We start from the raw sequence: 22,631 nt of genomic DNA, 5'->3' as shown, positions 1-22,631 counted from the left end.
CCAGGCTCTGCTTTTTATCCATAGATTTATCAGATTATATTTTTTATTATCTATAACAGGGGTGTCAAAAGTTTGCCCCGGAGGCCATTCGCGGCCCACAGCTAATGTTTTAAAGGCCCACGGCACATTCTAAAAATACTATTAAAATAAACAAAAACATAACAAAAGTAAAATAAAAAAGGTTAAAGGTTAAATGTAATTTAGAAAAAGTTGCAATGTTGACTAATAAAACAAAGCTGTTTTTTTTTCTTTCAAACTGTCATTGCTCAAAACATAACATTGAATCAAAATCAATGTTATTATGAATTATTGACCTATCTAAGGTTCCGATTACTTCACATCAAATATTCCACTAAGAAAAATATTTTTGGTGAAAATTTTGCAAATTTGGTAAATAAATAAAATGTATATTTTGTTGTTTTCCTACTGTACCGAAAATGAACCGAATTGTGACCTCTAAACTGAGGTACGTACCGAACCGACATTTTTGTGTACCGTTACACCCCTACTATCAACTGTGGTTCACTTCTTTATTAAATATAAATGTTAAACTATTATGTAAAACACTGTCTGTGCAGTTGAGAGTTTGATACTGGTTCTATGGAATAACATTATACTAAAGTAGAAAAAATACCTGTTCAACTAATTTTCTTGGTCTGTACTGTTTGTGTTTTAAATGATATTAACTGTACTTTTTTTTTTTACATTTTAAATGAGGGATAGAAGACTATGGATGGCAGGACGTAAGATTTAATTTGGGACAGGTTGCATAAAGAACAGCATCAAGGTAAGCACCAGTCATCCATCAATCGATGATGATTCAGTTAATAAAGTTCATAATGTTCCTCAAAATGACCTGCGTTGCTCTACTGTCTGAGGCAGACGTGACACTGACTGGCCGTGCGTCGCTGCTTCTCAGCAGCTTTGATGGTACCAGGCCTCGGGGACACAAACTGATCTGTGGGACGCACAACTGTCAGCCAGAAACTGTAGAGGTTGGCGAAGTAGTGACAGGAGCCTTGTGCGCCTTGGCACTCGATGATCGGGTGAGTTCGGAAGTCCTTAAGGCAGCTCCCAGTGGACGCCAGAGACTGACCGCCGCCCTCGTCACCTGCCCCTGTGTGCTGGAGACACAACAAAAACAGACTCGGGCGTGTTAGAAGGTAAAATGGGACAAAATGAAAGAAACCAATCAATCTTCGAATAATAAACTCATTCATAATACAGTCGTCCCTCGTTTATCGCTAATTAGTTGCGGACATGACTGCCATAAGTGAATTTCCGCGAATCATTACTGTAATTATAAATCAAATATCTTCATAGCTAGTGCATTAAAAATATATACCGTATTTTTCGGACTATAAGTCGCAGTTTTTTTCATAGTTTGGCAGGGCTCCAGTGCGACTTATATTATGTACTTTTTCCTTTTTTATTATGCATTTTCAGCAGGTGCGACTTATACTCCGAAAAATACGGTATATTTAAACATCGTGAGAGCCTTCTCAACATGAAAAACGCCTCTTTTAATCCAATATAGCAATGCTGCCTCAAACTGAGCCAATCATTTGGTCTCCTCACGTGGTCATTACTACTGTAGTATTGATACACTATATTGCCAAAAGTATTTGGCCACCTGCCTTGACTTTCATATGAACTTGAAGTGCCATCCCATTCCTAACCCATAGGGTTCAATATGACCTTTTGCAGCTATTACAGCTTCAACTCTTCTGGGAAGGCTGTCCACAAGGTTGCAGAGTGTTTTTATAGGAATTTTCCACCATTCTTCCAAAAGTGCATTGGTGAGGTCACACACTGATGTTGGTGGAGAAGTCCTGTCTCTCAGTCTCCGTTCTAATTCATCCCAAGGGTGTTCTATCCAGTTCAGGTCAGGACTCTGTGCAGGTCAGTCAAGTTCATCCACACCAGACTCTGTCATCCATGTCTTTATGGACCTTGCTTTGTGCACTGGTGCACAGTCATGTTGGCAGAGGAAAGGGGCCCGCTCAAAACTGTTCCCACAAGGTTGGGAGCATGGAATTGTCCAAAATGTTTTGGTATCTTGGAGCATTCAAAGTTCCTTTCACTGGAACTAAACAACCCCAGAGCATAATTCCTCCTCCACTAGCTTGGAGAGCTAGCTTGCGCAGCTAGTGGATCCATGACAATGACTTCTGTTTTTTTTTTGATCAGCCGTTTTACTGCCGTATTAAAGACACCATTTGGAGACAGTTAATGTCTGTAAATAAACATCTGTAAAATCTTTCTGTGTAAATAACTCATTTCACATATCTGCGGCTTATAGTTTGGTGCGGCAATTGTTTTCCTTTCTAAAATTAAGTAGGTGCACTTTATAATCCGTAAATACGGTAGATCTATTTGTATATTTGATTTTGTCACATTGGACCCTCCACACGGGGGAAAATGACAGCATTATTTTGGAACTATTTTTGAGAATACTCACGAGAAGGAAGGAGTATCCCTTCCATAGACTCCTCCATCCAGACGGGCAAGTGGGCACCAGCTCATCCTGGCTGTGAAAAGCCACTGCAGGTAAACGAGTCTCACACACCACACAGCGGCTGATGTGGGAACTGATCTCCTGGCCAAAGAGTGGCATCATAGGAATGGCGGCCGTGGTGGAGAGCCAGTAAGATTTGTCATTACGGGCGGAGTAGTGGCATGCAGCTTTGTTGCAGTAGGAGAAAGGCATGGTGGAAAAGACAGGCAAGCAGGAGCCAGCCTGACCTGGAGAGATAGAAATCAATGAAGATTTGGATTGACAACACATTTCATGCTGGTTACCGACCAAGGTCCTGTGTATGAGCCTTCTCTTGACCCTCCAAGTAGACCAGACTGTAGCCCACCCAAAGCTGACTGCTGCCATCGGGACACTGCGGTACCTGGACCGACTGACTGTGAAGAACCAATAGGAAGCCTGACCATGTTGTTCCAATGTAACCTGGCGCACCTCGATCCCCGATTGGACCCGGGCTGCCTAGAGAGTGGATGGATGAGTTGAAGACAATTCTATTTGAACATCGTTTAAGCAATCCATCTGGTGTTTTGACTCCTCTCTGGTGTTGGCCAAACAGATAATAACCATTATAGCCACACTGCCACTGATACCACTCACCAACCAATACTAAGCCACTGAATATGAATTTTAAACTACTCAATATGTGAAACTGAATCGGACTCACCTTGAGGACCAAAAAATCCTTGCTGACCATGATCTCCTTGATCCCCAACTGGACCATCGAGTCCAGCAGGGCCTGGTGACCCAGGAAGGCCCTGACACCCAATGGGACCTTTTGCACCTGGGCCACAAAAAAAGATAATCACTAAAAAAAATACTTATTGTGCAGCCAAAGCCGACAAAACAAAGTGTAGTTGGTTGGCCCCATTGCAAAGAGAATACCACGGCAAAAAGTAAAAATACATTTCTTGAATTGCACCCTTTTCTGCATCTATAATGTTTCTGGATTAGGATATGTACACATGGAGGAATCTCTTGCCTTTGTGTCCCGGAGGCCCTGGTGGGCCCGTAGCACCTGGGAATCCACAAGGTCCTGGGGAACCTGGTGGTCCTGGGGGCCCATCAGGAGCCGTCATTGGGCGTTCAGCAATAGAATCACCCATGTCCCCTTTAGGACCTGTGCACCAATGTCATGTTATGTAACCTAATGTTCCACCAAGTGGCTCTGCATACGAACATGTCAAACATATTTTTTCAAAAACAAGCCTTTACTGTGCTACAAACCAATGTTTCCAGGTGGGCCTGTAACTCCTGTCCTCCCCGGGGGTCCAGGGACACCTCTGTGTCCTTTAACTCCCAGAGAACCTCTTGAACCAGGGAGGCCTCTCTCTCCTGTAAATGTGCATTTCATATTTAGGAATGATGCCGTATATTATGATGGCAATTGAAATGTTAGTTTCTTTGATTTCACCTTTCGGTCCATCAATTCCTTCGCAAGAAGGTCCTGGAAGTCCTGCAAAGCCCTTATCTCCCTTTCGCCCTGGAGTCCCGGGTAGGCCACTTTGCCCCGGATCTCCTTTGTACGAAATGACAATTCCTGGTTCCCCTGGCGGCCCAGGAGGACCTATGTAGATTTTAAAAAGTCAAAACATCAGTGATAAAGAAACTGATGTCTACTTATGTACAAACAAGGTCATGCGCAGACCTGGGGGTCCGGGAGCCCCTTCATATCCTGGCTCCCCATAGGGTCCTGGCAAAGGTTTGTCACAATCTCTCCCGGGGTATCCAGGTTCACCAGGAGAACCGTTTAAACCTATTGAAAGAAACCTAAGTTAATATAGAGATTTGTCAGTTTTGAGGATGCAGCTGGGATAGACTCAAGGGGGACAAGCGGGAGAAAATGGACGGATTCCAGTTCAACACCAGCAACTTTAAGATTTCAAATATTCTTTATTGTAGAGATGTCCGATAATATCGGCCTGCCGATATTATATAAATGCGTTAAAATGTAATATCGGAAATGTTCGGTATCGGGTTTTTTTATTATCGGTATCGGTATCGGTATCGTTTTTTTTTTTTTTTTTATTAAATCAACATAAAAAACACAAGATACACTTACAATTAGTGCACCAACCCAAAAAACCTCCCTCCCCCATTTACACTCATTCACACAAAAGGGTTGTTTCTTTCGGTTATTAATATTCTGGTTCCAACATTATATATCAATATATATCAATACAGTCTGCAAGGGATACAGTCCGTAAGCACACATGATTGTGCGTGCTGCTGGTCCACTAATAGTACTAACCTTTAACAGTTAATTTTACTCATTTTCATTAATTACTAGTTTCTATGTAACTGTTTTTATATTGTTTTACTTTCTTTTTTATTCAAAAAAATGTTTTTAATTTATTTATCTTATTTATTTATTTTTTTTAAAGTACTTTATCTTCACCATACCTGGTTGTCCAAATTAGGCATAATATTGTGTTAATTCCACGACTGTATATATCGGTTGATATCGGTATCGGTTGATATCGGTATCGGTAATTAAAGAGTTGGACAATATCGGATATCGGCAAAAAGCCATTATTGGACATCCCTACTTTATTGTCATTTTTTCCATCTGTGCAAGACATATGGAAGAATCAGTGCGGACTAACAAAGATTGCTATTGTATTTAAAGAAAAATGTTTCCTCATCTGAAAATATTTCACATTCCTAAGACCAGGTCTTTGGTCTAGTAGATGAATTGTTGATACCTTTGTCACCTGATGGACCTATATAGCCTTTAGGCCCAGGAAAAGAGTGTCCATGAGGTCCTGGCAGTCCAATGGACCCTTTGACTCCAGGAAAGCCATTTGGTCCTGGACGGCCTGAGATACCTAAGCCTTAATCATACAAATAAATAAATACATCTTGTATTTAGTAATGGTACGACGTAACAGTCAAATCCAGCATACTATTAACAGGGCTGTGTTATTACATGCTTTATTGCAACCTTTTTTAAGACACAGTTACACTGACTAAAACACATTTTACCTTTTGCTCCTTTCATGCCCTTTGGTCCTCCGAGACCATCAAGACCAGGAAGACCCGGAGGTCCAGGGAGTCCTTGTATGAAACCCAACATTGTTAACTTTGCACAAGTTCTACCTGTTATCAATGTCATAAAAAAAATCTGAGTCAAAACAAGGTATTACCTTGTCTACTCGGACCTGGAGGACCTGGAGGACCGCTAAACCCAGTATCCCCTTGAACACCTGGAGCACCTGGATGACCCGGAGGGCCATGAGGCCCAGGGTAACCTGTAAAAGCGCATACATAAAGAAGGGACTATAACATTCCACTTACTTGATAGACAAATAAAAGAAGCATATAACACGTTGACTATCTGAAGTGTTCAAAAATTATTTGGGTCCTAAAAGAAAAGCATTCTTAAACCTGGTCCACCATGCCGTCCTGGTTCTCCGGGAATGCCTCGTTGTCCAGGCTTCCCTGCAAATCCTCTTGGACCTGAATCTCCTGGATCCCCTGGAGGACCAACCGCTGCTGCATAGAAGAGATGAACGGCATTAGAAACTTCACCATGTTGTCATTTTAAATTGTTTGGTTGCTCGTGTTTGACAGTATCAACTGTAATTCTACTCCTTTTTCCCTTCAGAGTACCATATTTCTAGACTTACCACTGAGTCCCTTCTCGCCTGGGAGTCCTCTAGGTCCTGGTGGTCCAGGTTGTCCCAAAGATTCTCCTGGCTCACCTGGACCAGGTCATGCTTGAATTAGTCTGTTTTGCTTGACCCCAACTCCATTATAACATATAATATTGACATGACTTGAGACTTATAATTGGTATATATTCATTATTTGATACATTTGGACTTACCTTTGGTACCTAGAAGTCCTGGAACCCCTGCAGTTCCTGGGAAGCCAACTGGTCCTGGATCTCCCTTCACAAGACACAAATACAGACACAATTGATATGTTTGTTGAATATATTCTCGGGGTGTAACCATTCCTTTTAACGATTGGCTTCCATTTGATATTTGCGTTTGCTGATACGTATCAGGGACGATATTATTATTTTAGAACGATACAATACGAAACGATACACTGAGTTGAAAAATTGATTCAGTAACTTTTTAGCAAAACAAATCAATAAGTGTGACTGTGAAATAAATAGTGGACACTGCAGGTGAAGTTTCCAATATTCCTGTTATTTCTTCTAAGGGAATTATGTGTAAAGGAATGATGGATACAAATAAACAAATAAACAACAATTAATAGCCAATGCATCTTTCGTAATGCAAAGAGGTTCATTAGCTCTTCAAAAAAATTATGCAATTTGTTATTCTTATAGCCAGACCCTTGTGTTTACTTCCATACCTGATGGTTTTTGCTACAACTGTTGCCTTCCTCAGAGGTTCTATTCATGTCTTTCTCATCAAATGACTTCTCCTTGAGTTCCGGTAGTCGGTGTGTCGCAGTAACTTGCGGCGCTGTCACTTTTGTTGTGTTTAAAGTCGTGTTGCGGCTTCATCATTGTGTTGTGTCGTTTGTATTTAGTGTGGCTTTTGCAATCGTGCTGTCACTGAAAGTTATGATAATGAAATGCAGTGGAGCCAGTGGGATATACACTCTCAGATGCTTTCTTATCAACAAACTCGGAGTCAAAACACGTTTAAACACACAGACTCTGTGTTCACGACTCACACACAACAGCACCACTTCTTAAAGGTCACAGATATTACTCCACTGTCTTGTGGCGTTTGCGTTTGTTATGACCCTTCTCGACCGCTGTAGATAACCAACATTTTTGTTTTGAAGACGCCACAGACGGTAAAGTAGACTAAACGTTTAAAATTGTTATTATTAAAAGTGTTAAACTTCATATAACATAACATAAAATTACATTTTGCTTTATATTTAGTATTTTACTTATTTTTTGCCTGGTTTTGTATTTGTTTTGTATCATCCTGTGACAGAATTTCTAGGCGCAGTCAAGGCGTTGAGGGTATCTGGTTTGGTGGCTGCAGGATTAGGTCTCTGCTTTTTGCAGATGATGTGGTCCTGATGGCTTCATCTGGCCAGGATCTTCAGCTCTCACTGGATCGGTTCGCAGCCGAGTGTGAAGCGACTGGGATGAGAATCAGCACCTCCAAGTCCGAGTCCATGGTTCTCGCCCGGAAAAGGGTGGAGTGCCATCTCCGGGTTGGGGAGGAGATCTTACCCCAAGTGGAGGAGTTCAAGTACCTCGGAGTCTTGTTCACGAGTGAGGGAAGAGTGGATCGTGAGATCGACAGGCGGATCGGTGCGGCGTCTTCAGTAATGCGGACGCTGTATCGATCCGTTGTGGTGAAGAAGGAGCTGAGCCGGAAGCCAAACCTCTCAATTTACCGGTCGATCTACGTTCCCATCCTCACCTATGGTCATGAGCTTTGGGTTATGACCGAAAGGACAAGATCACGGGTACAAGCGGCCGAAATGAGTTTCCTCCGCCGGGTGGCGGGGCTCTCCCTTAGAGATAGGGTGAGAAGCTCTGCCATCCGGGGGGAGCTCAAAGTAAAGCCGCTGCTCCTCCACATAGAGAGGAGCCAGATGAGGTGGTTCGGGCATCTGGTTAGGATGCCACCCGAACGCCTCCCTAGGGAGGTGTTTAGGGCACGTCCGACCGGTAGGAGGCCGCGGGGAAGACCCAGGACACGTTGGGAAGACTATGTCTCCCGGCTGGCCTGGGAACGCCTCGGGGTCCCACAGAAAGAGCTGGACGAAGTGGCTGGGGAGAGGGAAGTCTGGGCTTCCCTGCTTAGGCTGCTGCCCCCGCGACCCGACCTCGGATAAGCGGAAGAAGATGGATGGATGGGCATCCTGTGAGGTGTATATTACTTTTGTTTTTTTTGTTCGGTTTGTACTTCATGACGTTTTGCACTTGTTGTGTTTTTTGTAAGTTTTTTTGTTTGTTTTCGTTATATTTGGATGTAATTGTTGGTTTATATGATATCATTAAGTAAGACTATGTATTATGTTGAATGGGGCAGGAAAATATAAGATTTTTCTTCATCCTGCTCCTTCTCAGGCATTGCTGTGTAAATGTATAATTGAATAATTGTGGTATAATTGTCTATCGATCAAAGATGCACATCAATGAAGGAGATAAATAAAAATGAATGAATGAATGAATAAAGTCTGCTGTTCTTAAATCCAATGTTTCCTTTTTCTAGTATTGATAAAATCAATCGCTTCCCTTTTAAAATAATCTTGGATCGATACTTATCTCTTGGAAGGCAAACTTTTCTGAGCACAAATTGACATACTTGAAATATAAGAATATAAAGCGATCCATTGATATATCAATCAATCGTTACACCCCTAGTATCTTCTAATTGAATGTCATTTCTTTCCCTGTAATGCTGATTTGTCTATGAATATTTTCTGTACCGTATTTCCATCCAAGCCAAGATATCCCCTTGGCCCAGGAAAACCTTTCAATCCAATGGTCCCAGGATCTCCACGTATTCCTTGTCTGCCTGGAACACCACCATCACCTTTTAATCCCTTTGGACCTGGAAAACCTTCTGGTCCGGGATCACCTGGCCATCCTCTTTGGCCCTTTCCGCCTAAAAGACACATTTGATCATTCATTTTGAATATTGAACATATATTTACTGTAAAAAGGTGTTTTGGAAATGGATATAGTAGGGCTGGGCAGTATACAGGTATTACAGTTAATACCGGTATATTTTAAAAAGCGGTATATATTTGAGACAATACCGCCATACTGGTACCTTTTGATGTGCCTTTGTTACGACCGTTTGCTCTTCTCTGCGCCTGACAGCCGAAGCACAGGTCATTCTCTTTGGCTCACCCTCACCCTTTGCATGTTTATTCAGGCTTCTCTGATGCGCAATGACAATGTGGACTTCTCGACTCCCGAGTGATGCAAAGCTTTGGTCAACGACTGCATTTGGCGATTGGTGAGTGACTCCAGCTTTATTTACACATACACCAATTTGCTTGAGAACATATCTCTCCTTGGAGCGACATCCTCATCTGTTTATGTTGTTCACTTCTGTTAGCAACTTAGCACAGAAGCTAACAATCTCTGCTGCTCGCTCGGTGTGTCAAATGTTTTGCGACACCTCGGCTTGAAAGTTTGTCTCCGACTAAGCGACTGTAGTGTAGCGGCTGGCTGGCTGAAAAGTAGTTTTAAACTTAACACCTAGCGGCTTTTACCGCGTTGAGCGAGTAGAAGCTTCATGTTTTCCCGTGCACAAGCGTGAGGGTATAATGAACAAAATGAACAAAAACTTATTTTTAATTACTTCATAAGAATAAACAACACAATACGGTACTACTAACAACAAAAGTAATCTGAGTACTCTCAACACTGGTTATCTAGCCGTAAAACACTTAGGCAACCTTAAGCACTTTGCAAGTTTTTTTTTAAATACGGGTAAAAACTAAACCGCCACTCGGACTAAAAATACAGCGATATGAGTTTTGGTCCATATCGCCCAGCCCTAGGATATAGATTTATTGCCTATGGGTCCTGGTGGGCCTTGTTGTCCTCTTGTGCCTGGAACGCCTGGTGGTCCCTTCGTTATCAGTCTTTTTGGTCCATGTAATCCCTGTTCACCACGCATTCCTGGATGGAGCCACAGATTTAAAACAATTACCAGCAGCTTTATGGAGTTTGGAGTTGGAGTCTAAGCCATCACAGGAAATGTGATGAACAGCAGGTGAACGATGTTACCTTTAATACCAGGAGATCCCGTTTCTCCCCGGGCACCTTGTCGACCATTAAAGCCTCTTTCCCCCTGATTTCCTCTGGGTCCTGGATGTCCAGGGGGTCCTGGTAAACCTCTGACCCCTGTCCTACCAGGGAACCCCAGTTCACCTTAAAGGACCATAAGTAAAGTCTCATTTCAGCAGGACTAAGTAAACACCTGACCAGGAATAAACCTTTCTTTTGAAGGTTTGGCATGACTCACCTTTCTGTCCAGACCAGCCATCAGACCCGGGATCTCCCAGATACCCAGCGCGTCCTCTTGGTCCTGGTGGGCCTGGAACCCCTGGAAGACCAGGGAGACCCGGTGCACCCACATGACCATAACCAGGTACGCCTCTATCTCCCCTTGAGCCCTTCTGACCATTAAAGCCTTAGTAACATCAAAATCAAAAGATGTTAACGAACAGCTTGTGAAATCATCAAGTAATATTTATAGTTTTACTGTAGTATTCTCACCTTGCAAACCTCTTCGTCCAGGGTTTCCTAGAGGCCCTTGTGGTCCAGGAGGTCCGATGAACTCACATAAAAAACAGGGTAGGCCTTGAAGACCGGTAGCTCCATGGTCACCAGTGATACCTTGTTCTCCTTTTCGACCTGGCTGTCCCGGTTGGCCTTGTACACCTGTGTTCAGTTATTTTTTGAATATACATATTGAGGTGGTCAGGTTTGTTGGCACATGTCCATCTAACAACAGCTTACCTGGGGATCCTGGGCTCCCTGGACTGCCGGAAATTCCCTTTCTTCCCATGAATCCAGGGGGTCCAGGGGTGCCAGGGAGGCCTGGCAACGCATTGAGAACATCTCCTGGGAAACCTTTCCTCCCTGGTGGCCCTGGCGTTCCAGAAGGGCCTTGCAGGCCATCAGTGCTACCTCCACGAGGGCCATGGTCACCTGGATCTCCATTTAAACCTTGGTGTCCTGTTTTAAATACAAGAAAAGTTATAAGAAGCTCCTTAGTCAACTTATCCATAACCTCTCATCTCCTCTGTTAGATACAGATGGGCTTCAAATGTGCCTGACAACCTGGAGGTCCAATCCCTCCAATTCCGCCATCATCTCCTCGAATGCCTTTAGGGCCTGGAAGTCCTGGAACTCCAGGGATTCCATTCCTTCCTGGCTCACCTGGAATCCCTATACAAGTCCAAATGAATAAAAACAAATGATTGCAACAGGAACTAATAACGGTTTAAATGATGTTGGTCGTTGCTGCATCAAGAGTAGGCAGGTTTTACCTGGTAAACCTGGCTCTCCATTAGGACCAGGCGGTCCAGTCTCATTCTTAAGACAACATAGCTCATGCTCACCTGATGGCACAGTGACTACATGAAGTACAGATGCTTGCTTATAAGTGAGGAAGAGATATGAAAATAGGAACCTGGAGGGCCCTTTCGCCCTGGAATTCCTTTGGGGCCTGGATACCCCTGGTCTCCTGTCAGCCCAGGTGGACCCTGGGGACCTTGAAAACCAGGACCTGGGAGCCCAACTTGTCCTGGAAGCCCTTTAGGACCAAATCTACCCGGGTCTCCTTTAGGACCAGGTAACCCCTTGTATCCAGCACCCTGCAAATGTGAATAATCAGGTCCAGTTAGTGGTGTTTGAATTAATTGCTAACTAAATGTTTTTGATATACATCTTCAAGTCATACACAGTTTATAATAATACAAATGCAACACTTACTGGTGGCCCGGGGTCTCCTATCAGACCAGGGGGACCATCTAGTCCTGGTATGCCTGGTTTTCCTGGAGGACCAGAACATCCAGGGTTTCCCCGGTCTCCCTTTGCTCCTTCAAATTATAAAATGAGCTTCAATTGTTATTATTGTTGTCTAAAATGGTCTAAAACAGTGGTTCTCAAACTTTTTTCACCAAGTACCAGTGTAGAAAAAACTTGACTCTCCAAGTACCACCATAATGACAACATGAAAATACAGTAGTGTAGTAGACCTAAGTATTCATTAAGTACCACCATAATGACAACATGAAAATACAGTAGTGTAGTAGACCTAAGTATTCATTAAGTACCACCATAATGATAACATTAAATACAGTAAATGGTAAATGGGTTATACTTGTATAGCGCTTTTCTACCTTCAAGGTACTCAAAGAGCTTTGGCACTATTTCCACATTCACCCATTCACACACACATTCACACACTTATGGCGGGAGCTGCCATGCAAGGCATTAATCACGACCCATCAGGAGCAAGGGTGAAGTGTCTTGCTCAAGGACACAACGGTCGTGACTAGGTTGGTAGAAGCTGGGGATCGAACCAGGAACCCTCCACTCTCCCAACTGCACCACGTCGTGTAGTAGACCTAAGTATTCATTAAGTACCACCATAACGACAACATTAAAAATACAATAGTGTAGTTAGTAGACCTAAGTATTCATTAAGTACCACCATAATGACAACATTAAAATACAGTAGTGTAGTAGACCTAAGTATTCATTAAGTACCACTATAATGACAACATTAAATACAGTAGTGTAGTAGACCTAAGTATTCATTAAGTACCATTTACCATAATGACAACATTGAAATACAGTAGTGTAGTAGACCTAAGTATTCATTAAGTAGCACTATAATGACAACATTAAATACAGTAGTGTAGTAGACCTAAGTATTCATTAAGTACCACTATAATGACAACATTAAATACAGTAGTGTAGTAGACCTAAGTATTCATTAAGTACCATTTACCATAATGACAACATTGAAATACAGTAGTGTAGTAGACCTAAGTACTCATTAAGTACCACCATAATGACAACATTAAAATACAGTAGTGTAGTAGACCTACGTTTTCATTAAGTACTAACATAATGACAACATTGAGTTTAAGTTTGAGTTTATTTGGAACATGCATGCATACAACATGATTCATCACAATTTCCAGTTTCTCATTTCAACATGTTCGAAAAGGAGTAGGAAGAAGCAGAGCTTATTTAATCCTACCCCTTTTCTTTTACATAACAGTTGCTAAAACTTTTGTTCACTTCCTGTTCTCAATTTATTCACAATATACTCCATAAGTGATCACAATAAAAATAAATAAATAATACTCGGTGAAGTAAGTTACATTTCATATGGTGAGATGAGTAAGATTATTTTGAAAATGAATGACTGGATGAGATAAATTGAGAATGTTTATCATGGTTCTTCTTCTTTGTATTTTGTAAACACTTTAAGTTTGAAGAGTTTCTTGAAGTGGATCATATTAGTACATTGTTTGATTGCTTTGCTTAATCCATTCCATCATTTAATTCCACATACTGATATACTGAAGGTCTTAAGTGTTGTTTGTGCATACACATGTTTTAAATTACATTTTTCTCTAAGATTATATTCCTCCTCTTTTTTTGAGAAGAATTGTTGTATATTCTTGGGTAGCAGGTTATAGTTTGCTTTGTGTATACTTTTATCTGTTTGGAAATTCACTATGTCGTGGAATTTCAGTATTTTTGATTCAATAAATAAAGGGTTTGTATGTTCTCTATATCCAACATTATGTATTATTCTAACTGATCTTTTTTGTAACACCGTTAATGAATGAAGTGTACTTTTGTAGTTATTTCCCCATATTTCTACACAATAACTCAGATATGGTAACACTTGCGAGCAGTAGAGAATAAGAAGTGATTTTTGGTCTAGAACATGTTTTGCTTTATTCATTAAAATACAGTAGTGTTGTAGACCTAAGTATTCATTAAGTACCACCATAATGACAACATTAAAATACAGCAGTGTAGTAGACCTATGTATTCATTAAATACAAGGCAAACAAGTATATTTTATATTTTTGGCCACTGTAACATTACACAAGGTTTGAACAGTAACACTGTGTTTAAATATAGTGAAAAAAAATGCTGTACTTTAATCAAGTGAATCCTTGGCGTTAGAGATGTCCGATAATATCGGCCTGCCGATATTATCGGCCGATAAATGCGTTAAAATGTAATATCGGAAATTATCAGTATCGTTTTTGTTTTTGTTTTTTTTAAATTAAATCAACATAAAAACACAAGATACACTTACAATTAGTGTACCAACCCAAAAAACTTTCCTCGCCCATTCTCACTCATTCACACAAAAGGGTTGTTTCTTTCTGTTATTAATATTCTGGTTCCTACATTATAAATCAATATATATCAATACAGTCTGCAAGGGATACTGTCCGTAAGCACACATGATTGTGCGTGCTGCTGGTCCACTAATAGTACTAACCTTTAACAGTTAATTTTACTCATTTTCATTAATTACTAGTTTCTATGTAACTGTTTTTATATTGTTTTACTTTCTTTTTTATTCAAGAAAATGTTTTTAATTTATTTATCTTATTTATTTATTTTTTTTTTTTTTAAAGTACCTTATCTTCACCATACCTGGTTGTCCAAATTAAGCATAATAATGTGTTAATTCCAAGACTGTATTTATCGGTTGATATCGGTATCGGTTGATATCGGTATCGGTAATTAAAGAGTTGGACAATTTTGGAATATCGGATATCAGCAAAAAGCCATTATCGGACATCCCTACTTGGCGTACCACTAGATGGAGCCTGCTTACCACAGTTTGACAATCCCTGGTCTACAAGTTTTCACGATTTTTGAAGTCATACTCACCTTCAACACCAGTGACAAAGGAATCTCCCTTTTGGCCTTTTAGCCCTTTAAGACCAGCAAATCCGTCAATCCCCTGCAACAAAATAGTGTTAAAATACGTGTTTTTGCAGCAATACCATCTTATACATTGTTGTTTATTATACGTATATGTCCTTTAAAACTGACTTTGATACAACATGGCAAAATAGTTTGTAAACTGAGACAACATTGATGTCTAATGTTGGATCCACGTTGTTGGTTGGAAAATGACCAAATTTCAATGTCAAATCAATGTCAGAACCCGACATTGATTAATTGTTGTCAAAAAGCATGTTGTTTTAACGTTGTATTTGTGTTGTAGAATATTGGTTGCAAAATGACAAAGTTTAAACGATCAAATCAACATCAGAACCTGACATTGACTAAACGTTGTCAAAAAGCATGTTTTTTCAACGTTGTATTTGTGTTGTAGAATATTGGTTGAGAAATGACCAAAACTCAATGGTCAAACCAACGTCAGAACGCAACATTGATTAAAGGTCGTCAAAAAGCATGTTGTTTCAACGTTATGTTTGAGTTGCTCAACCTCAGGATGTAATTCAACAAGTTCTCAACGTTGTTTTAATGTCATGTGCCTGCTGGGATCAAACTGATATGTCTTTGTTTGCATTTGAACATAAGGTTCCTCTACTGTTCATATTGTCCTCACATATGGCCCGTAGGGACCTTTTTCTCCATCCAGTCCCGGGTCCCCCCTAAAGCCCGGAGTTCCTGGTAATCCCGGAGTTCCTGGATCACCTGGTAGACCAGGGGGACCAATTCGTCCTTGGCCAAACCGACATTCACATTCCCCTTGACAACCTGTGAATTACATCATAAAATGGGTTGTTGACTCTTCAAAATCCAATAACCAGGATTTTAATTAATATTATACTTTAGTAAACTTTGACTGGGAAGTCTCGGTACACTGAAAACAGATTTGTATCCTTCAATGTTTGACATGAATCGTGTTGTTCAGTAGCCCTGTGATTAGAAATCCAGCCATCGATATTCCAACTTTTCAACCGCAAAAGGGAACCACCACAGAGAAGGCTTCGCTTGCAGGTTAATTTGCTTAAGAACCACAACAACAGGAATAAGTCACCTTTATACCCTATGAGACCTTTGTTTCCAGGAGGTCCTCTGGGTCCGTCATCACCCGGGTCACCTGTGTCACCAGGCTCGCATAAATCATCTAGAAGACCAAGCGATATAGAACCATAAACAGAAGGGCATTTCAACATGTACATCCAATAATATTGTAGTTGGTTCCAAATTCCTCATGCTCACCTCCGCACCCTTGTTGCATCACCCAGAAAACAGAGCCAGGTAAGACATCAAGTTATGAATATTTTATGTGCAGAAAGGACATGAAGATGTTTTTCACCTGGAGGACCAGGAAGTCCAGTGACACCTTTGATTCCACGGATTCCTTTGTTTCCCTTCGGCCCAGGGAGTGGACTGATGAGGTGTTGATACCTCCCTGGTTCTCCCTTAAAGCCCTTGGGACCTGTGGGCCCTTGTGGGCCAAAGGGGCCCAAGTGGTCTATGAAAGTAAAAAAAGCAATGAAACAAGGAGTATGAAAAAAAAACATCCATCTATTTTCTTTATTACTTGACTCTAATTAGGATCACAGTCGACCTGAAGCCAATTCCTGCTGACTTGGAAGCGGGTCACCAATCACTTACTTTTACACATATGGACACTTGACAGTCTAACATGAAAACCTTACACAGATGTTCCATGGTAGATTTGAAGTCTACATCAGGGCTAATAATTGGCGGCCCAAGGACCGAATCCGGACCGGGAATGACCTGATGAGGTCAGTTGAAAACTTGGAGGCCAAACAGTTTTGCAGAAAGTTCCTCAGAACACTGAAGGGCTCCTGTTGTATTGCAAACACAGTGGCAGATCCTTGCATTGACATTTTAAAGTAGCAGTGGAGTGGAAAAACAAGTTGACTTTAAATGCTTGATTGTGTTTCATTGTATCATTGAAACATATCCAATTGTATTTACAATCCGCAAAGTATGTGAAAACACCGTCTACACATCACAAAATGCCACAAATTCATTCAGCCATTTTGAATATTCCGCTCCGGACGTCTTTGGTCATTTCCGTAGATTGACCTCAGTGTAGTAACACTTCTGCACTCTGACCATATTATTAGATCAGTCATACTGGAAATATTCAAAAATTAGAGAGATGTGCTGTCTATCATTCACAATCCTTATGTAAGACATGAGCACATATGTTTTGTTTTTGTATGCATTCTAAGCCGTAAATAAATAAATACATAAAAAGTCTGCTAACAATGTAGTCAATGGGAGCTCTCTATTTCGCCCACAAAACTCTCTAAATAACCATCCAAAACCCGCCAACAATACTCTTTATACATCTTGTGACCGGAATATTAACCAAATATTAGAAATGTTAATATGAAAAACATGGAAAACCGTGAGCTAACTATAGTTTATGCTTCACTTTAATTTCATCAGAAAATGAAACTGAAGATGGCAGTGATACAACATATATGAATGTAAACTGCCATAAAACTGTAAAGAAGAAGAATCTTCTGCAACACTGCAGCATTGAGGTCTTGTTTGCTGCCTTTCTGCTCCCACATCATCGCGTCTCGGCCCGTCAAATTTATTCTAGATTATAAATCATGCCTCTCATCTGGATAATAGGCGGATTTAGACTTGAATCTAGAAGTTTTTCATCTGTGACATTCAGGAAATACCCGGAGACAAACACACTACAACAGCAACTTTTTTTAACCCTTCGTGTGGATTAAAATGAGGCGGTTTGTGGATCCTACCTCTACTTCACACGACCACGTGACTGGCTAGTTCATTATCTCTCGAAATGGCTCAGAAATCTCAGTGAGATTGAAACTATTTTGATCATATCTATTTATTCGCAAACGTTGGGAGTCTTTCAGTGTCATACATCAGATATACAGTCGTGGTCAAAAGTTTACATACACTTGTAAAGAACATAATGTCATGGCTGTCTTGAGTTTCCAATAATTTCTAAAACTCTTATTTTTTGTGATAGAGTGATTGGAGCACATACTTGTTGGTCACAAAAAAACATTCATGAAGTTTGGTTCTTGTATGAATTTATTATGGGTTGACTGAAAATGTAACCAAATCTGCTGGGTCAAAAGTATACATACAGCAATGTTAATATTTAGTTACATGTCCCTTGGCAAGTTTCACTGCAATAAGGCGCTTTTGGTAGCCACCCACAAGCTTCTGGTTGAATTTTTGACCACTCCTCTTGACAAAATTGGTGCAGTTCAGCTAAATGTGTTGGTTTTCTGACATGGACTTGTTTCTTCAGCATTGTCCACACGTTTAAGTCAGGACTTTGGGAAGGCCATTCTAAAACCTTCATTCTAGCCTGATTTAGCCTTTCCTTTACCACTTTTGACATGTGTTTGGGGTCATTGTCCTGTTGGAACACCCAACTGCGCCCAAGACCCAACCTCCGGGCTGATGATTTTAGTTTGTCCTGAAGAATTTGGAGGTAATCCTCCTTTTTCATTGTCCCATTTACTCTCTGTAAAGCACCAGTTCCATTGGCAGCAAAACAGGCCCAGAGCATAATACTACCACCACCATGCTTGATGGTAAGCGTGGTGTTCCTGGGATTAAAGGCCTTTTCTCCTCCAAACTTTTGCTGGGTATTGTGGGCAAACAGCTCAATTTTTGTTTCATCTGACATCACATGAGGAAAGATAAGACCTTCTGGAGGAAAGTTCTGTGGTCAGATGAAACCAAAATTGAGCTGTTTGGCCACAATACCCAGCAATATGTTTGGAGGAGAACAGGTGAGGCCTATAATCCCAGGAACACCATACCTACCATCAAGCATGGTGGTGGTAGTATTATGCTCTGGACCTGTTTTGCTGCCAATGGAACTGGTGCTTTACAGAGAGTAAATGGGACAATGAAAAAGCAGGATTACCTCCAAATTCTTCAGGACAACCTAAAATCATCAGCCCGGAGGTTGGGTCTTGGGCGCAGTTGGGTGTTCCAACAGGACAATGACCCCAAACCCATGTCAAAAGTGGTAAAGGAATTGCTAAATCAGGCTATAATTAAGGTTTTAGAATGGCCTTCCCAAAGTCCTGACTTAAACGTGTGGACAATGCTGAAGAAACAAGTCCATGTCAGAAAACCAACAAATTTAGCTGAACTGCACCAATTTTGTCAAGAGGAGTGGTCAAAAATTCAAGCAGAAGCTTGTGGATGGCTACCTAAAGCGTCTTATTGCAGTGAAACTTGCCAAGGGACATGTAAGCAAATATTAACATTGCTGTATGTATACTTTTGATCCAGCAGATTTGCTCACATTTTCAGTAGACCCATAATAAATTCATAAAAGAACCAAACTTCATGAATGTTTTTTGTGACCAACAAGTATGTGCTCCAATCACTCTATCACAAAAAAAAAAGAGTTGTAGAATTATTGGAAACTCAAGACAGCCATGACATTATGTTCTTTACAAGTCTATGTCAACTTTTGACCATGACTGTATATGGAGGCAACTTGTTTTTCCACTCTACTGCGACTTGAACTTTGTTAGCAAACATGGACGTACATCACTGAGGCATTCCTCAAGGCACTCCTTTAGGTCCACCCCTTTTTGGCAGTTACACATTTTTTTTCATTATCAGCCACCCCCTGACCCAGAGAGGGACAAGCGGTAGAAAATGGATGGATGGATGGATTTATGTAAGTAAGGTGTTGTTTACTTCAGATGCAGTCGGTAGGCATGTGTTCAATGTCTTTAGTTAAACTAGTGGTGTTCCTCAAGGTCCCATTTTAGGTCCTCTCTTTTTCATCATTTGGGCGAATGAACTGGTGGCCCGCCAGTTCAGTTCAAAAAACGTGCGAGAGTGCAGATTCTTAAAAACACTAGAACGCTGTCATAGAGATGATCTTTGACTAGCTTTTTTGCAGAATGTCTGCATAAAGAGCAGAGCCCTCCAGAAACTTTGAAAGAAAGAAATAAACCCAAAAGCAAATGTTTACTGTGAAGGAAGCCATTTAAAACAATGGTTCTAAAATACACAAAATAAGACGAGTGAAGGCAGAAGCCCAACTCCTGGTCTACATGCTAACATTTGGCACTTCCCTTTTATTTTGTGGACAGAAATGCATCCAAGCTGCACATCAAATTGATAAATAATAGTATAATTGAGGCCCACTGTGTACTGTGCTGGGACAAGAACACTCCCTAATCCAGTCATGCAGGTGAGTTCAAACCTGGGAGCGTTAATCCTGGTGGGCCAGGAGGTCCTGGCAAGCCCATAAATCCGGGGTCACCTGGTTGTCCAGGAGTTCCAAGATAACCTTTTTCACCTTGTGGACCTGCGTTCATAACACAAGGCGTATTTATAACTCTGTACTTAAATTATGATGAGCAATCAATTTTAACACTTTTATGTGGAGGTTTGAGGTACTGTTGACTGGGATTGTGATGCTTGATAGCAGTGTGAGCAATGTTTGTTTACTAAGGGTGGGAATTGCAATTCAACACATACATTTTTAGTATACTGATTAAGGATCAAACAATTACATTTTAATCAGATTAATCACACATTTGCATTTTGATTAACCGTGATTAATCACAGTAAATGACTTGTGTGTACAATTTACAAACCCCGTTTCCATATGAGTTGGGAAATTGTGTTAGATGTAAATATAAACGGAATACAATGATTTGCAAATCCTTTTCAACCCATATTCAATTGAATGCACTGCAAAGACAAGATATTTGATGTTCAAACTCATAAACTTTTTTTTTTTTTGCAAATAATCATTAACTTAGAATTTCATGACTGCAACACGTGCCAAAGTAGTTGGGAAAGGGCATGTTCACCACTGTGTTACATGGCCTTTCCTTTTAACAACACTCGGTAAACGTTTGGGAACTGAGGAAACACATTTTTGAAGCTTCTCAGGTGGAATTCTTTCCCATTCTTGCTTGATGTACAGCTTAAGTTGTTCAACAGTCCGGGGGTCTCCGTTGTGGTATTTTAGGCTTCATAATGCGCCACACATTTTCAATGGGAGACAGGTCTGGACTACAGGCAGGCCAGTCTAGTACCCGCACTCTTTTACTATGAAGCCACGTTGATGTAACACGTGGCTTGGCATTGTCTTGCTGAAATAAGCAGGGGCGTCCATGGTAACGTTGCTTGGATGGCAACATATGTTGCTCCAAAACCTGTATGTACCTTTCAGCATTAATGGTGCCTTCACAGATGTGTAAGTTACCCATGTCTTGGGCACAAATACACCCCCATACCATCACACATGCTGGCTTTTCAACTTTGCGCCTATAACAATCCGGATGGTTCTTTTCCTCTTTGGTCCGGAGGACACGACGTCCACAGTTTCCAAAAACAATTTGAAATGTGGACTCGTCAGACCACAGAACACTTTTCCACTTTGTATCAGTCCATCTTAGATGAGCTCAGGCCCAGCGAAGCCGACGGCGTTTCTGGGTGTTGTTGATAAACGGTTTTCGCCTTGCATAGGAGAGTTTTAACTTGCACTTACAGATGTAGCGACCAACTGTAGTTACTGACAGTGGGTTTCTGAAGTGTTCCTGAGCCCATGTGGTGATATCCTTTACACACTGATGTCGCTTGTTGATGCAGTACAGCCTGAGGGATCGAAGGTCACGGGCTTAGCTGCTTACGTGCAGTGATTTCTCCAGATTCTCTGAACCCTTTGATGATATTACGGACCGTAGATGGTGAAATCCCTAAATCCCTTGCAATAACGCGTTTACTTTGACAGCCCTAATAACGACATCATATTATAGAACAAATATCTCTGATTTATCAAGATATCTGCTTGAATAACTGGGGTGAGTTTTTCCTTGCCCTTATGTGGTCTCTGTACCGAGGATGTCGTTGTGGCTTGTGCAGCCCTTTGAGACACTTGTGATTTAGGGTTATATAAATAAACATTGATTGATTGATTGATTGATTGAATAATGAAGGGATGACATGTTAGAAACAATGAAATAAGTGAATAAGAATACATGTTCTCATCTTTATGGTCGTACCTCTGAGGCGACTCCCATTCACATACTGCAAAGGACCAGGCAGACCTGGATCTCCTTGGTAGCCCTGTTGAACGCCACAGAAGTCACATTCATTGAAGAGCAACTTTTCTTCCGGTTTTCATTTCTTCTTTGATAGCTCACCTTTGGTCCAAGCATTCCAATGAGACCCGGAAGCCCCCTCTCACCCGGTAAACCCTGAACACCAACATCATCTAGCATAACATTTCTTACAATAAGAGCATGTTTATTCTTCTATTACTGCTTGTACCTCAGGTCCCGGGGTTCCGCTCCTACCTGGAGACCCTTGAAAACCCTACAGAAGAAAAATAATGTTGCATTTGTGTTAGTCTTCCTGTGCGTGTATGGTGAGCACGTGACTTGCCCTAAGTCCAGGAAAACCAGGTATTCCTTCCTCTCCTTTCATTCCGAGATTGAACGCATCTCCTCTTCCTCCGCCCTTCAAAAAAAAAAAATGTTTTTAATTGTTTGTTTGTTTTTTTCCACTGTCTGTGCTAAAATCATTAATCTTACCTTTGCTCCCTTTGTTCCACATGGTCCAGGAGGACCTGGGTCACCCTGCACAAACATAAACATGGAAGAGGACTTGATTGATCACAGAATGAGTCCAAAA

General features: G+C 41.1%; 1 protein-coding gene across 1 annotated transcript in view; it reads right to left on the bottom strand.

Moving 5' to 3' along the window:
* Nucleotides 1-741: 741 nt before the first annotated feature.
* Nucleotides 742-22,631, bottom strand: part of LOC133575325 (uncharacterized) — a 61,615-nt gene continuing 39,725 nt past the window's right edge. The window contains exons 14-48 of the mRNA XM_061927975.2: nucleotides 22,532-22,576; nucleotides 22,383-22,457; nucleotides 22,269-22,313; nucleotides 22,142-22,195; nucleotides 22,001-22,064; nucleotides 20,188-20,292; nucleotides 16,294-16,452; nucleotides 16,197-16,205; nucleotides 16,012-16,101; nucleotides 15,577-15,728; nucleotides 14,889-14,961; nucleotides 11,943-12,049; nucleotides 11,641-11,824; nucleotides 11,498-11,569; nucleotides 11,289-11,396; nucleotides 10,965-11,183; nucleotides 10,722-10,886; nucleotides 10,468-10,635; nucleotides 10,230-10,373; nucleotides 10,017-10,121; nucleotides 8,915-9,093; nucleotides 6,363-6,426; nucleotides 6,163-6,237; nucleotides 5,921-6,028; nucleotides 5,680-5,784; nucleotides 5,519-5,590; nucleotides 5,239-5,367; nucleotides 4,182-4,289; nucleotides 3,948-4,100; nucleotides 3,761-3,868; nucleotides 3,516-3,653; nucleotides 3,201-3,317; nucleotides 2,807-2,995; nucleotides 2,462-2,745; nucleotides 742-1,124 (exon numbers count right to left, since the gene is read on the bottom strand). Coding sequence (XP_061783959.2) covers nucleotides 867-1,124; nucleotides 2,462-2,745; nucleotides 2,807-2,995; nucleotides 3,201-3,317; nucleotides 3,516-3,653; nucleotides 3,761-3,868; nucleotides 3,948-4,100; nucleotides 4,182-4,289; nucleotides 5,239-5,367; nucleotides 5,519-5,590; nucleotides 5,680-5,784; nucleotides 5,921-6,028; nucleotides 6,163-6,237; nucleotides 6,363-6,426; nucleotides 8,915-9,093; nucleotides 10,017-10,121; nucleotides 10,230-10,373; nucleotides 10,468-10,635; nucleotides 10,722-10,886; nucleotides 10,965-11,183; nucleotides 11,289-11,396; nucleotides 11,498-11,569; nucleotides 11,641-11,824; nucleotides 11,943-12,049; nucleotides 14,889-14,961; nucleotides 15,577-15,728; nucleotides 16,012-16,101; nucleotides 16,197-16,205; nucleotides 16,294-16,452; nucleotides 20,188-20,292; nucleotides 22,001-22,064; nucleotides 22,142-22,195; nucleotides 22,269-22,313; nucleotides 22,383-22,457; nucleotides 22,532-22,576 — 4,230 coding nt within the window. The 3' untranslated portion in view covers nucleotides 742-866. The remainder of the gene's footprint in view (nucleotides 1,125-2,461; nucleotides 2,746-2,806; nucleotides 2,996-3,200; nucleotides 3,318-3,515; nucleotides 3,654-3,760; nucleotides 3,869-3,947; nucleotides 4,101-4,181; nucleotides 4,290-5,238; nucleotides 5,368-5,518; nucleotides 5,591-5,679; nucleotides 5,785-5,920; nucleotides 6,029-6,162; nucleotides 6,238-6,362; nucleotides 6,427-8,914; nucleotides 9,094-10,016; nucleotides 10,122-10,229; nucleotides 10,374-10,467; nucleotides 10,636-10,721; nucleotides 10,887-10,964; nucleotides 11,184-11,288; nucleotides 11,397-11,497; nucleotides 11,570-11,640; nucleotides 11,825-11,942; nucleotides 12,050-14,888; nucleotides 14,962-15,576; nucleotides 15,729-16,011; nucleotides 16,102-16,196; nucleotides 16,206-16,293; nucleotides 16,453-20,187; nucleotides 20,293-22,000; nucleotides 22,065-22,141; nucleotides 22,196-22,268; nucleotides 22,314-22,382; nucleotides 22,458-22,531; nucleotides 22,577-22,631) is intronic.

This window comes from Nerophis lumbriciformis, linkage group LG35, assembly GCF_033978685.3.
Source record: "Nerophis lumbriciformis linkage group LG35, RoL_Nlum_v2.1, whole genome shotgun sequence".
Taxonomy (NCBI): Eukaryota; Metazoa; Chordata; class Actinopteri; order Syngnathiformes; family Syngnathidae; genus Nerophis; species Nerophis lumbriciformis.
Note: the sequence above shows the minus strand (reverse complement) of the source record. Positions and strands in the feature narration are given on the sequence as shown.